This window comes from Acyrthosiphon pisum, chromosome A1 (genome assembly GCF_005508785.2).
Source record: "Acyrthosiphon pisum isolate AL4f chromosome A1, pea_aphid_22Mar2018_4r6ur, whole genome shotgun sequence".
In the NCBI taxonomy this organism is placed as follows: Eukaryota; Metazoa; Arthropoda; class Insecta; order Hemiptera; family Aphididae; genus Acyrthosiphon; species Acyrthosiphon pisum.
In genome coordinates this window covers 161,855,029-161,869,854 of record NC_042494.1, presented here as the reverse complement: position 1 = coordinate 161,869,854, position 14,826 = coordinate 161,855,029, and the positions used below count along the sequence as shown (strand labels likewise).

At 35.3% G+C, this 14,826-nt stretch overlaps 2 protein-coding genes across 5 annotated transcripts in view; both read right to left on the bottom strand.

Annotated features, from left to right (window-relative positions):
- The window catches only part of LOC100159811 (neuroligin-4, Y-linked-like), a 516,542-nt gene that overhangs the window by 241,616 nt on the left and 260,100 nt on the right, over positions 1-14,826 (bottom strand). The gene's annotated exons all lie outside the window — the stretch shown is intronic.
- On the bottom strand, positions 67-11,416 carry LOC103307644 (the record flags this gene model as incomplete). Its single annotated transcript, XM_016803237.2, is given in 4 exon segments — positions 67-339; positions 3,911-4,093; positions 5,003-5,077; positions 11,075-11,416. Coding segments are annotated over 4 exon segments (612 nt in total), but the record flags the coding sequence as incomplete, so codon positions are not given.

Below are 14,826 nucleotides of genomic sequence, written 5' to 3'. Positions count from 1 at the left end.
TTTTTTTATATACCCTTCAGACACGACGTGGCATCACGCACAGATGATGGTCCACTGGGATTTTACCGAAATTCCTTTGAGTATCCCGATCATCGTATCGGCAACGTCTCTTGTGAATCCGTCCACGTCCCGTTTCACGATTTCGGAATCCGATTTTTCGTAGATTTCGGCACCGTTGAGCACCAAGTGCTTGTACGCGGTCATGAATTGTTTTCTGAACGATTCCAAAGTGAGCGCGGCCGGAAGATTCCAATTGTCCTGCGACAGTGTGTCGATGGCTCTATACCAGCTGGAAACGGCTTTTTTCACCGTTTCACTCACGTCGGGCCTGTCTTGTAACTATATAATATATTAATATCGTTTGTGTATAATATTCGCAAACGTAATGTCCTATCAATATTATAGCGGTGAACTCGCATATATTATATGGTGTAGGAGATGAGGGGGGTACACGCTCTGAACAAATAACTATTATATTAATGACGTATTATTGGAGCACACGAGGTCACGATGACGTCGGATGTATACCCCGCGGAGACGCGCAGCGGCGTATAATATCTGAAGCTCGACCTGCAGTGTAAGGCGTGAGGAAAAAACAATTATTTACTGCCCCAAATTTATCGATTTTTGTTATTTTTTTTTATTTTTTTTTCATTCAGTAATATTTATTTTTACGATAATATTTAAAAACGTTGTTACCTGCATAACAATATTATAATAATATAGATTATAGATAAAAATCATAATCAATACCATGCCGATCCGCCCGACACTAATAACCCCACCCCCTCAAAGAAGCTACATGCAGATAGGATGTATATAACAAAATTGTGTTGCTACTGCAAGGACGACAATGAGGGAATATAATATTATTGTTGTATACACTATTGTCTTTTTTAACGTGTGCATAAAATATTCGATATTGTTGCTGTTTGGATATTTTTCGACGTCACGCACACATACAATATGACATTTTGTAAGTATTTTTGTGCGATTATACGGTAGAAAACACAAAGTGATATAGTAATATATTTTTGAAAAACGTGCATCCGGCGCACTGAAGTTTGGTCGCGACGTCGTGTCAAACGAACAATAATGTGCAGATATCGACAAGAGCCCACATCGAACCACCCGGCAACCGCGGTTATAATATTATTAAATATTATGCACTCGAATGAAAACCGAACACCACGATGATGTTATATAGTATACTCGCATACATGTTATTATTATTTATGTACAAACGCTAAATTAATATCGTTCGTTTCGGTCTATTATTCACACTCGGACTGCGTGGCCGGGTCGACCAAACTGCAGTTTAGAAGTCGGCCTGCAGAGACGCGCATAATATTATATAATAAACACGCGTAGGTATATATCTATAAACAATAATTTTATACCCATATTGTTATGCTTAGGGCCCGTTTAGCCGCCTCACATACTAACGTCGTTTCCGCCACCGCCGCCGCGGAAAAGTAAAAGAAAAACACCGTCTGTTCAAAGTTTGCATCGGATAACGCGCCAGTGGTTCTATACGGCGTAAAACTACCATGATAATAATAATATGGAACACGTCTGTGCGCGTTTAAAAGTCTCGCAAACGAGTGATTAATCCTTTCGGTCGGTGTCCGCGCCATGCGACGCTCCGACCACGGTTGTGTTATACTCGCTAACGGCGGCTAAAAATGCTCTCGAAACTTAGACATTTCGCTGCCGACCTTACAACCCCCCGACGCAGTCGTTTTGGCTGCGACGTTCGTGAAATAACGCGTGCCCTCCAGTTCCCACCACCCCCCTCACCCGTGGCCATTTGGATATAGGTATCGTTTTCTTTTACCCCACCCTCTTTTCTCCTCTCTGGTTATGTATAGATTCATAATACGATATGATATTGAACTATATAATTATATAATACGCATTGATTTTCTCGGTGGATTTCTGTGATTTAAACAAAAAAAAAACCATCCTGTTTTTATATTTTATTTATTTATTTATTTTTTATTCATTTATTTGAAATATACGCCCGAGGGCATTTAGTACAGAATTATTAAATATTTACAAGTTTGATAAAAAATATGCATAAAATAACTGTCTGACATTAAATACAACAATATTAAGTAAATAGATTTGCACTTTGGTATATTATAGCTATAAACAGCAAAGTGCATATAATATACACTTGGGGTATAATACAACTCCTCTAAGGGTACACTCCTCCGCCGAGAGCTATGTTCCACGCCACTCCGCTCGCCTAAATTTTAAATTTTTATATTTGTCTATAAAAAATAAAAAGCCGTTTGTTCGGTATTCGACGATATTTATACATCAGATACATTTTTTTTTTTTTTATATTATTAATCTAAAAAAACAATCTGTTCAAGGTGCACGATAAGTTATATTTTACTCGGTATTTTTATTTACAAAAGCGTAAATCGTATGGATTTACGGGCGTGGATGAATGGCCGTTTGCAATATACTCGCATAAAAAACGTAACGCTTTATTTTTACGTACTAACTATTATATTATATAATTCACAGTTACGTTTTTGTTTCAGCCGGTGCTTTATCGCCGGGGAACCACTATAATATTTTTAAAAGTATTTTTAGCATTTACCTATTACTACGTCCTAAGTAAAATTTTAAAGTTTCCATTGAAGAATCATTACCTGCGACAGAAAACGGAACCTACGCAGTGTCGATACGATGGCGTGCCACGAGCAAACTCCGCGGTTAACTGTAGTATATAGTTAAGATACATATTACGTGTTTCGATCCCGCGCACGTAACGAATTTTGATTTTTCTTACGAATTCCTTGAAATTTACCCGGGATTCCATCGAAACTTTGTCAAGTTTTGCGTTTGACAATAAATTGGTCCATACGCCAACAACTATCTACCATAGTATAATAATAATATACGCGGTATACCACGTAGTTACCCACTCGACGGTAGGTTAACAAACCAGAAAGCTGGCGTATACCGCTTATTACCGCATAGTATTATTAGCTCGTTTCGGCTTATACGTTATAATTATTATAATACTGATATTGCTATATTATTATTATCATTATTACTATATCAAGTTTTCGGTTTTGAATCTGACGTATTTTCCATATAGCCTGACATGCATTTTCGATCGGCCCCCCAGCAACAGGTACATATTATTATAATATATTTACAAGGTTACAAGAAGTTTGTCGTGCAAAATTAGACGAGACCACGAAATAAAAACACAAAACAATAAAATTAAAACTGTAAATCGATGTAGCCTAAAACGTGATATCTTTATTGTTTTTCATTGTATATTATCATCACCGAAACGCAGTGTGCGACCGGCGCGATATGTGTTCAATAACATAATAATATATTGAAGACGTCCATCATACAATATTACATACGTGTTTTTGGTCCTCGAGTATTCCCATTTCATCTAGCCTCCCCTACCACTGGTCGCCCGTGACGTGATAATATAATATTATAGTTCGTCATTTCGTGCGACTTACCGAGGTTCTATTCTCCAGTCGTTGGTCGCGCGACGGCAGTGACGTTAAACGACATGACGAAAATCGAATTATTTCGCGGTATTGACGGCTGCGGTGGGCACGTGGAGCAGCTTTCGTATTACCACCACCACCGCTCACACTGGGAATATATATTTTTTTGTCCAGAGATCTTAAACGAGTAACCCATATATATATATCTCTTATTTTATTATTTAAGTACGCGATTTCTGAAATGAGACGTATTGGCGGCGCGAGATAGTGGTGCTAAAGGATTTTACGAGCCGTAATCGGGTGTTATACAATATATAGCGAGCCCACACCGTCAAATCCGCAAGTCTCCACAGTGTATATATATATATATACATACGTGCATTGTGTGAGTGTGCCCGTGTGTGATAAATACTTACGGACTTAGCCCAAGCGGCCAACTTGGTCTTGAACCTCACGCAGTAATTGAGAAATCCGTTTTCGGCGATAATGCCCAGGGGTGCGTCGGGCGAACGTACATCGCCAAATTCGGTCCAAGCGGACGTGATGTAGACGACAGCCATCTCGTAATCGGAAGACCAGTCGAACGGAACGTCGTTCGTCTATATATATATATATATATATATGTGTGATATAATACATATATACACACACGTGCCAATATTAGGTATATACACCGCTTAGGGATTACAGTTCTATAGCTTACTGTCTTCACGACATATGTGTATAATATAATATAATATATATATATATCATTACACTGCAGTTTTAGACTGCAAAAGTACTCAAAAAATCATAAGTAAAAATGTTACATCTGCACACTTCCACATTTGATATAGGTCTTTACCCACTGTGAGAGGCGTGCACAGACTTTAATCGCGGATGCAACACATATTATACAGAATAAAGCAGCCCATTTTTTTTAACAATCAGACAAATCGCTATCGAACAACCGAGATTATTAACAATATTGTATATGATACACAGGTTGGGTGTGTTATGACAGTGGCCATAATAATATAATTAGTCATTTTGACTTGGTTCATTTTTGTTGTGAATTATAGGTATAATATTGTGCAAAGTATCAATTATCTAATATGAACAAATTGCTTCGGATCCATATTGTATCTATACTTATATTGAATAGTTAATTTTTCTGGCTGTGACCAACTTTACTATATTTTAACTTGCCCCCAAGCTTTCCAAAATCAATCGGCCCAAAAAACGTTGCAGACGCAGCAAAGGTGAACCTTTTTCTGCACTCGTGCGAACGCCTATGACGGACGGTACCTGTATATAATAACACGTCAGCAGTGGTGGCCTCACCGTTAATTTCCCGTTTTCTTTGTGCTCCTCTGAAAAAGGGAAAACCTTACGGTGGAGCCACCTGCATAGTAATAATATATACGTACGATATATTGTATAGTAATAATATTATTACGTATTATTATTATTATTGTTATTATTTTCATCCTCGTCGTCGACGTCTCCACGCCGTCAAAATTACTCACCGAGGACATGGTGTCGCCGACCAACGACGACGCCGAAGGCTTTAAACTTCCCATGTGGTTCGCATGACCAGCAGACTGGAAAACCAAGAATACATATTAAATGCGCGATAATGTGTCTGCGAAAAAATCGATTTAACCACACACGCGCATCGTCGTTCCATTATATTATTATATAACCACGCGCGCGTAATTTCAGCGTTCGTATAACGTTATGAATTTTAATATCACAAGATAAGTCAAAAGATATAATATTGTAATATCGTAGTGCACATTCGTGATATTGTAGGCTGAAAACTAAAATGGTATATTTTCCAATTATTTATTCTCAAATCTGTTATGAAAATAGCTTTCCGACAACGAGATCTGTCTTGCGCGTCTCTGCAAAACAAAATTAATCATACTTGAACTGTATACCTATGCCCTATTTTAATATATAGATTAAAATCGATGATTGAACAAAAACCTATTGTATAAAGATTAATTTCTCGTGTTTTTTTGAGTGGGATTTTAAATAATTGCTTTGATCGTTAAATCGCTTATCTGAAGGATGTTTCCGATGCCGCGATATTACTAATTAAAATACAAAATATTTATTAGGTGCGCCGCCGTGTACAACTCAAGTAGGACCGTTGAAAACGCCGGTAGGTAGGTACATCTCGGTAGTCGAGTAGTTATAATAATAATAATTTATTGATAAGTATACCTACTGATCACGAGGGTCGAGATCAGCTGATACGCATATACCCGCTACGTCTGCGCACCGCCTAACGGATAATAATAATATGAAAAACTATGCAATAATCCGTTTTTTTTATACGTTGAAAAAACCCACGGTTACGATAGTATCTATAACTTACGATAGTGTCTATAACTTACGATAACCTAATGCGTATTGATATATAATGGAGGATATTCGACTCTCGGGTCCTTCGCCTATCCTGCGGAAGGTCCTGCGCAACTACGTCGCACAAAGTGTCGTAAAATTAACGCAGCTTGCGCGCATAATACGTTTTTAATTACAGTCTTGTAAATTATTTCGACTCCGACCTTTCCCGGTATGGCATAAGTTATGCGCGCGTAACGAACAAACAAAAGCCTAAAAAAGAAACCGTATAACAGCAGTATTATAATATTATTATTATACACCGCGGCCGTGTTTAAGGTGACAGAAGAAAAGTCGGGCTACACATATTGCCATGTCGTCCCCACGCATACGTTTCCCGTAAATTAGATGGTAATATAATATTTCAGTACAACGCATTTCCGTGAAAATCTCTTGTCACACACTCGCGAAGGGTTTTTGCGACGTAGAATTTCGTCAACACCCATCGGATCGTCTAGACGAGTTTTCCCGAAAATAATATGTTTGTGTACAGAATCGACTTTAGCGCCGAGTCATCAAATTTACCACCCGGGAACAAATGTATGGTTTAGTCGATTTTAGCTCCATTAAATTTATTATAATAAACCTACTCATCGAAAAAAATTCAGTAACTACCTTCTATTAATTGAGGCAGTTACGTTATTGTTGTAAATGTGAATTTACATATTATACCTACTGAACTATTATAAACCTTGTATCTACCTATAGTATATAATTAAACAAAATGAAAAATTGATTTGAAATATTATAAAACAATTTTGTATGTTATGTAAACAAAAATAGAATTTGTATAAAACAAATTTAAATGAATACATAAAAAATATTGCCACCATTGCTCACTTCACTACCTCCTAGCTTAACATGACAATGACGGCCCACTACTGACACTGCACACGTGACAACCCACCGTTACATTATTATTATTTATAATTGTATTCTGTTGCAGCGTCGATGAAAAAAAAAAAAAGGTATAAAATTATACCTTTGAAAAGATATTGTAAGTTTTTGCATTTACGCGCGGCCGCAACCCTTTGGAAATTTACGAACAGGTGTGTTCCGGTAAAGATAATTTTGTCAGCGGAGAGGGCGGGAAAAAAACCATTTCGCTCGCCTCGAATTTTCAACACTTAATATTAGTATAACCGAGCGTAGATACGGATTTTTTTTTTGAAATATCACGCCCGAAAATTATGCAAATTGTATAAAGCGATTTTTTCCTATAATAATAATAATATAGTACTCATAAATAAAAATGAAATCCACGCACTTTTTGCGTATAAATAATTGTATTTTGGTTCGTATTTTTTTTTTATTTTTTATTATTACCGGAAAACCTAATTGAATACGAATTTACCGAACTCGTGTCTGGCGTTCATAAAATCGCGTTGTGCATCGATCAAGACGAATAATAACGTTACGTCCATTGCCGTTCATAATATTATTATTATGCTTTGGCCTTTGAGAACTAATAAAGGTACCTAGGAAATAATTATTATTATATAGTCGAACTAGGCCGCCGCCGTATTAGACATAATAATATTATATCGTTATGCACTTATGTCTCACGCACATCTCATCGCAATAAATCCATAATATTGTATTGTTATGCTAATCATTAGGTTAACACACAACTTGTATAAAACACGTCCGTGTCATATGCACAACATACACACTACGTCACTACTTCAATGTGTTAACTTAACCGCAGTGTTTATCGAACCGTTATTGTTTTGCCTACACGTTATAATAATAATAATATTATACTATTCGTAAATAAACGAATAATAATTATTCCGTCGACTACTATGCTAGATCGTCGATACTCTACGTCGATACTCTGCTCGAGTTATAGAGTCTATTATTTATATTATAATATAGGCCCTTGTATACAATATATCGTACATAATTTGATTCGGGCGCTCGTGATAATATTATCATTGTACGACGATGATAATGCGCTGTGATATCGATTATATAGGTAGGTATACAATATATTATATTATATATGTTTATATGTTTTCGATCTCGAAACATAAAAACCCGTCATCTGTGGCCATTATATTTGGGCATTTTACAGTCATTTACAAAATACGATATTATAATATTATCCTCGCGCACACCTCGTCCTGGCGACGGATTCACCTTGAACACTACGCCAAACGTATACCTACAACGATGGCTATAATTCCTGAAACGCAATACCGCTGAGATACGCACGTCCTCGGGAACGAATTCGGATCGTTAAACCGTTTACGGTCTCGCAAAAGTTCACATAATATTTTTACGAGCGCGTATCGAAACGGTATAATATTATGTATTATTATTATTTATTTGTAAGAGTCGACTTGTAAAACTCGACATCATACACGCTCAAAGCCCACGATATTTTGGTGTACGACTGCGCGAGGTGAAGAAAATATTATCTATTCCGGTTGCGCAGGTCGGTATAATAATGTCTATCGATTACGATTACCATCATACATATTTTGTAACGCGAAATTGCGTTGGGATCTGAGCTTGTATGCGACGTAAACCACCGTATATAAAAGTATAATAATATTATATATATATATATTATATTATATGTATAGGTTAACCGGAATATAGTGGACTTGGTTTTTTTTTTCGTTTTACCGAAAATCGAGTTGAATAGTATTTTTTTCCCCCAAAAGGCAGCAGACAAAACGATTATCCAAACGACAATTTATTTGTAATAGTGTTTGGAGGAGGTGGGTTGTGGTGGTGGTGGTGGGGTTGGGGTTGGTTGGAGAAATTGACCAATCGGTACCAATAAAAAGTTTTGAAACTATTATATCCCCGTACGCGTCGGGTATTTTCAGTTCTATAAAATACAATTTTTTGAACAAACTGTACGGACAAATCGTAAAAGCCCAATCGAAACTACCCTTAACGGTTAAAACATGTAACAATAAACGTTTATTTTTAAATTAAAAGCAATCCCATACCTATGCACAGGTAATAGTATTTTATATAGGTATAAACCATAGAAATGAGATTAAACGGTATATTATATTATTATTATTATATTATTATATTTATTATTCTGTAACTAGGTTATAAATTGCATTATGCACATACAATTAATATTGTTACAGTCAAAAATGTTGTTATGAAACATTAAAAAAATATATAATATACATAATGAATTATCAAAAGTATGCGAATCACAAAAGCTTGAAAAAACAGTAAAAAATAATGTACCTAATTAAAACACTGAGTTCATCGTGAAAAGGTACATAAATTAAATCTTTGGTATGATGTAAACTTGCGTAAACATCTATTCACATACAGACATACTTAGATAAAGGCTTAGCTAGATACAGATCAATAATAGATAACTTACAATTAATTTTAAATTTGATCACTAACGCAAGTTAGTTTTTGATTTAAATATTATATATTATTATGATTTTTGTTCAATATATTTTGTTATTTATGAATAATTGATTATTTTATTAATACGGCCAGAGATTATTTTATATATCGATAATATTCTTTGCTATTACATATTATATAATTTAATATTATAAAATGTTTACGTATTTATACGGAGTTGGATATTTTGTTTATGAATACGACTGTTCCTCTGAACTTATTATCTGAAATAATACTAATCTTTTATTTTTAATTTGTCGATTTTTATTCCGAGTAAAATAATAATATTATATTATTTAAATTATAATTTCTTTTTAGATATTATCCCATTTACGATAAGGACCTAGATTATTATTATTGAGTATTGAACTATTCACACAGGCGTATTGATAATGGCTGCGGAAATGAAATATTATATAATTTTAACCTCGCACTAGTCCAATGATACAAAAAAAGAAAAAAAACAATAATACTTTTTTTTTAACAAAGCGATTATGTTTATTTTTCGTTATTTTAATTCATCCTAGTTTAGTAGTTGGCTGTTTGGATCGGATGATATATTTCGTTACATAAAATAAATGAAGCAATGATATATTTTTGTCAATTTAATTAATTCAAGTTTTAATGTGCAGCAATAAAATAATATGATAAAGAAAACCAACGTTGTTTGCGCGCAAATTAAATTATACATTTCACTGGCATACATAAATCGCCGACTGAGTAATACCGTTGGGAATTGGGCATTTTAATAAAAGTAGTTAAACTCTATCAACTATTTAGAACCATGTTATTTTTGTAATTAAATTATAGCCTTAAATGTATTAGGAACAGTTTTCGTAAGAAAGGCGACCGGTGTTAAGATTTTTATGTTTTTGGTACGCTTGGCTGCTATGGTAATTTATTGCAAAATGAAAAAAATTGGTATCAAAATTTAAAATAGAAATTTTCAGTACGAATATATATGAAAATTAAATTTACCACAGATGTCAGACTTGCGATAGGTCTGAATATAAAATATAATTTATGTATTTCTTCTGAAACGTTGAATCCCAAAGTCTACACCACCTTGATTCGAAAAGGGATGTAAGGTCGATAATCTATAACTGTAGATAAGGAAATATACTTATGGGATCCGTGTCCCATTCATTCGATATAAACTGTGAATTATTATAATTAATAAGTCGTTAAAAAATTATATTTATGCATATTATTTCGATTTACAGTCAAAAAATAATCTTTTCAAAAGTAAACTTTTTGGACCGCCATTTGAGAACAGTTAATATTATACTATTTTAATAAATACGATGCGAGAGGCGAAGGTACCTAGCATTGTTATTATACGAAAGAAAAAATCCAAAAATCTTTCCTTACTCATAACAAAGAATGTCGAGTGACGTAATTCCGAGAATTAAAAAAATCTCATCATATTTTATATTCTAATGCTTCGCGTATTTACGAGTTATATCAAATTTACAGAACAAAATTAACGCACATGAGCGTAATTTTCGGTCGTAACAACGAAAATACGGATTATTTCGTCTATGAAATAGGAGAAAAGTACGCCAATAAACAATACATATATATATATATATATATATATATTCACCGGAACTGACTGCGCTTACATACTTGACCTTTCGACCACACGCGGTACTCAAGTACAACGACTATGTACCTACACACAAAAACTCAAGAAACGAACGATAACGAGACCACATACCATAATATACCGCGCTCGTGGTTACTAAAATATAATGTCACGATATTAATAATATGCTATATTAAATGCTTACTTGCAGTGGTTTTGAGCTGGTCGACATTGCGACGACCGTGACAAACCATAATACCGAACCTCCTCCCAACCTTTGGACCATGATGCGGCGGCTAGACGGTTATATTATTATTATTGTCGTTAACGCTGTTTGGCAGGCATATAATATATTTTTATTATATTTTATTATTTATATTATTATTATGTTGCACGTCGATTGTGAGAGACGCGTTGGCGTTCTGTGTAAAGTCATACTGCATTTCAACAGTGGTGCCCAGCGGCGGGAGTCGAATAATCATGATATTATTATATTATAATAATTTTATTATTATCATCGGATAGGACGTGAAATGAGATTAAACAGTAACAAAATAAAAAAAAATAATGGAAAATGTTTCTCATATGTAGTAGTATGATAATAATTATACACGTCATTATAATAGTATACAGGGTGATTTTTTTAAGCACGTTCACCCTATTTTGATGCTTAAATTATGTATAGTATATTTCATTCATGGTTTTTGGAATTTTTAAATACTGCACTTGAAGACCATATTTTTGAATACCTACTCAAGTTCTCGTTTGAAAAATAGGACCTTATATCGCCACAAGACGGTCCTTAAGTGGGCACTACAAAAAATTACAGAAATTTAAATGAAATATGCACTATCCAACGAAAGAATAATTAAGGTCAGTAATCAGTATATTATGATGATGATGATGATTAAAAAAACCGTTCTGTACACAAATCGGTGTATACGCACGCAGGTACAATGCTCATGAGCATGCGTAATCTCTCGTTGTGAAGCTGTGCGTGCGTTGGTATAAATACCTAATAACCATAATATTGTAACATCATATATACCTGGTATGCTGTTTGACCGCCGTCGCCCGTCAGTCGGCGCGGGGCAGTGGGTAGCAAAGTGTTGAGACCCAATTACGGCCCCGGACGGTCAGTATAATAATATAACGACGACGATGTGTGTAGACTGTGCGCTGGTGCAATGATCGCAATGGCAATAATCGTAATGATAACGGTTACGTATAATGCGTATTATTACGGTCGTCGACGTCGCGGGAGTGCGTTATGGTCGCAAATAAATGTGAAAGTCACTCGCCAAACGCGCCCGTTTTCGGGGCCCATAAGGTTTTACGATCAAAATTTCCAAAACGTTAAAAATCCACTAAGCGCGACCTCCCGCAGGTCCTCCGCGCGACGCGACGACTAATAATCGCTTTTCCCCGCTGGCACCCCACCGCAGACGTTTCCTTTTTTTTTCCCACCCGAGAACGAAACACAATACTGCCGTGTTTTTTTCTTTTTTTTTTTCTTATATACGCGTAATTATATCGTTGTTAGACGACGACTACGAAGTATACAATATAATAATAATACGACGCTACAGCTGCGTTTTGGCTGTTTGCGCACACGACGTTCATCCCCCGCGGGCGTCCGCTATTATATATCCGTATAATGACATAGGATAGAATGATAACAACATATACCTAACCTACCGTTGAATAACATTTTTAACGTCTTCTTGACGGATGTCACGTCCTAACCGTATAATATACGCGGCAAGGGAAAACGGGGCGAAAAAAATAATAATCGCTCGTCGTAAAAAGTATAGCTGGTTAAATTCCACACACACTAATATAATATGCTTGCGACAACACCGTGCGACGACTGACGCCCTTTGTAAAAAAACGGCTTTTAAGTGTAAAAAAATATCTCCCCATCACGGCACTGCACATCATATAGCTCTGCCACGGGTGTAGCACAATTATATGATATTAAACTGTTACGCACGCAGTGAAGGCCAGAAAATTGGCAGAAAATTGTTTTTCGAGTTATCAGCAAAGTCCTCATACGGGTGCACGCGAAATGCCGACGGGGACATGGAACTCTGAGATCACACGTGATCCGAGGACCAGGACTAAATAACTGAACACCGCGAGAGAGAGAGCTTCATTGCGAAGGGAACTTGCGAGCGGGAAGAGTCGCTGTGCGTGTTGCGCTTTCGAAAGCAGAAACAGTCGCGTGGCGAGAGACATGTCTGTACCGAAACTCAAGTCTGGTTTCCGCAGAGGTCGTTATTATAATTTTTTCGGGGACTCGACATTTTTACCATCGATACCTAATAGTAATTTTGTGTGTTCTCAAAATGTTTTAGGTAACCTAATTACATTGTATTAAAATTACATACCTAGATAAGTTCCGGCTAAGACATCGCCGGACTTCGATATCGGCGACAACGAACGGGTAACGGAATGACGTAGGTAACAATATGATATGGGTTTGTGACGTATTGAATTGATTAAATTACTTGCGTTCCAAGAAGGTACCTACTCCGACGTGCTTTTCGTCGATTGAGACGAATATCGTCTTTCTCGGTGTACTCTACAACAAGCAAAGGACGGTATTATATTATTTAATGTGCTTTGGCGCGCGTTCGGTGATGTTTAATTCGCGGCCCGGTGCCTTATATTATAACATAATAGTGGCGTGCGCGTTTGAAATTCGATAAGTTTAATGTAAGACGAGAATAATTGAACGACAAAATGATAAGTTTATCATCGAGAAAAAATACTTGGAATTGTTCGCAAACTCTGTTCGGATTACGCATATAGTATTTAAAGGTTAAAGTATTATAATATGTAAACACTGTGTGCAGCATATATCGTATATAATTATATATCCAGGAATTATCGACAATGAAATTCCGCGAATATCATAATTCAGTTTGCCAAAACTTTAAGACGATAAACCACTACACAACTATTATAGTGTAGGGGGCGCACAAATTTTAAATTTGCTCACACGTCGTAATTTCAAATCCGAGACGACATATTTTGTAACATAATAATATTATAAAATTAGTGTTACCGAGCAGGACGCATGATATGCGTTTTCCGGCAATAATATTCCGCGGTGATAATATTATTACGTACATTTAATAAATAATAATAATAATATTACACATTGGTTGTATCAAAAAATGAATTTTTTTATAAAAACGTAAGACAACTTTAAAATTGTATGGGTTTAGGTAGTATTACATTACGGTTTCGCGGAAATAAATAAAAGCTGATGGTAATTTTTGGCGAAATCAAGTTTAAAAAATTCATACAATACCTATATCATAATATTACATTATTATGCGATTGGATACAAAAGAGTTGCGTGGTTCGAGCTTACAAACTTTTTTTACATATTATGCTACTGAATTTTTGCTATCTATGTACAGATATAGTTTCGGATACATTTTAACCAATAAAAACAATTGGAAAAACGTATTTATTTTTGTTTAACCACAGCTGCATTATTATCGTCAAAATATAAAACAAAGATGAAACAACGGTTTATGAAAATTATGTCATTAGATCACGCAATATTTACTTATTATAAATTCATCGCAACATGCATACTATTGTTTGATACGTAGGTATATTTGCGTGATCAAAAAAATATTAAGAAACTTTAAGTTTAAAGAAAGGTTAGGACTGGAGAAAATTATATTCAGTTCAATAAACTGAGCTTTAGTTTTTCGGAGGAAAACCGTTGTCCACTAACCACCTTCTGGATGGTCTAATAATTCATACTGAATCAGTGGTCAAGTGAACACATATTTAATAAGCCATGATGTACAGAATAATATATTTCACTATTTCAGTATCTATACCTAGCCACTTTTAATCCCCTTAAAATATTATAATCTATAATATAAATAAAATACAATTATTACGCGACTGTACAATGACATTATGATAATT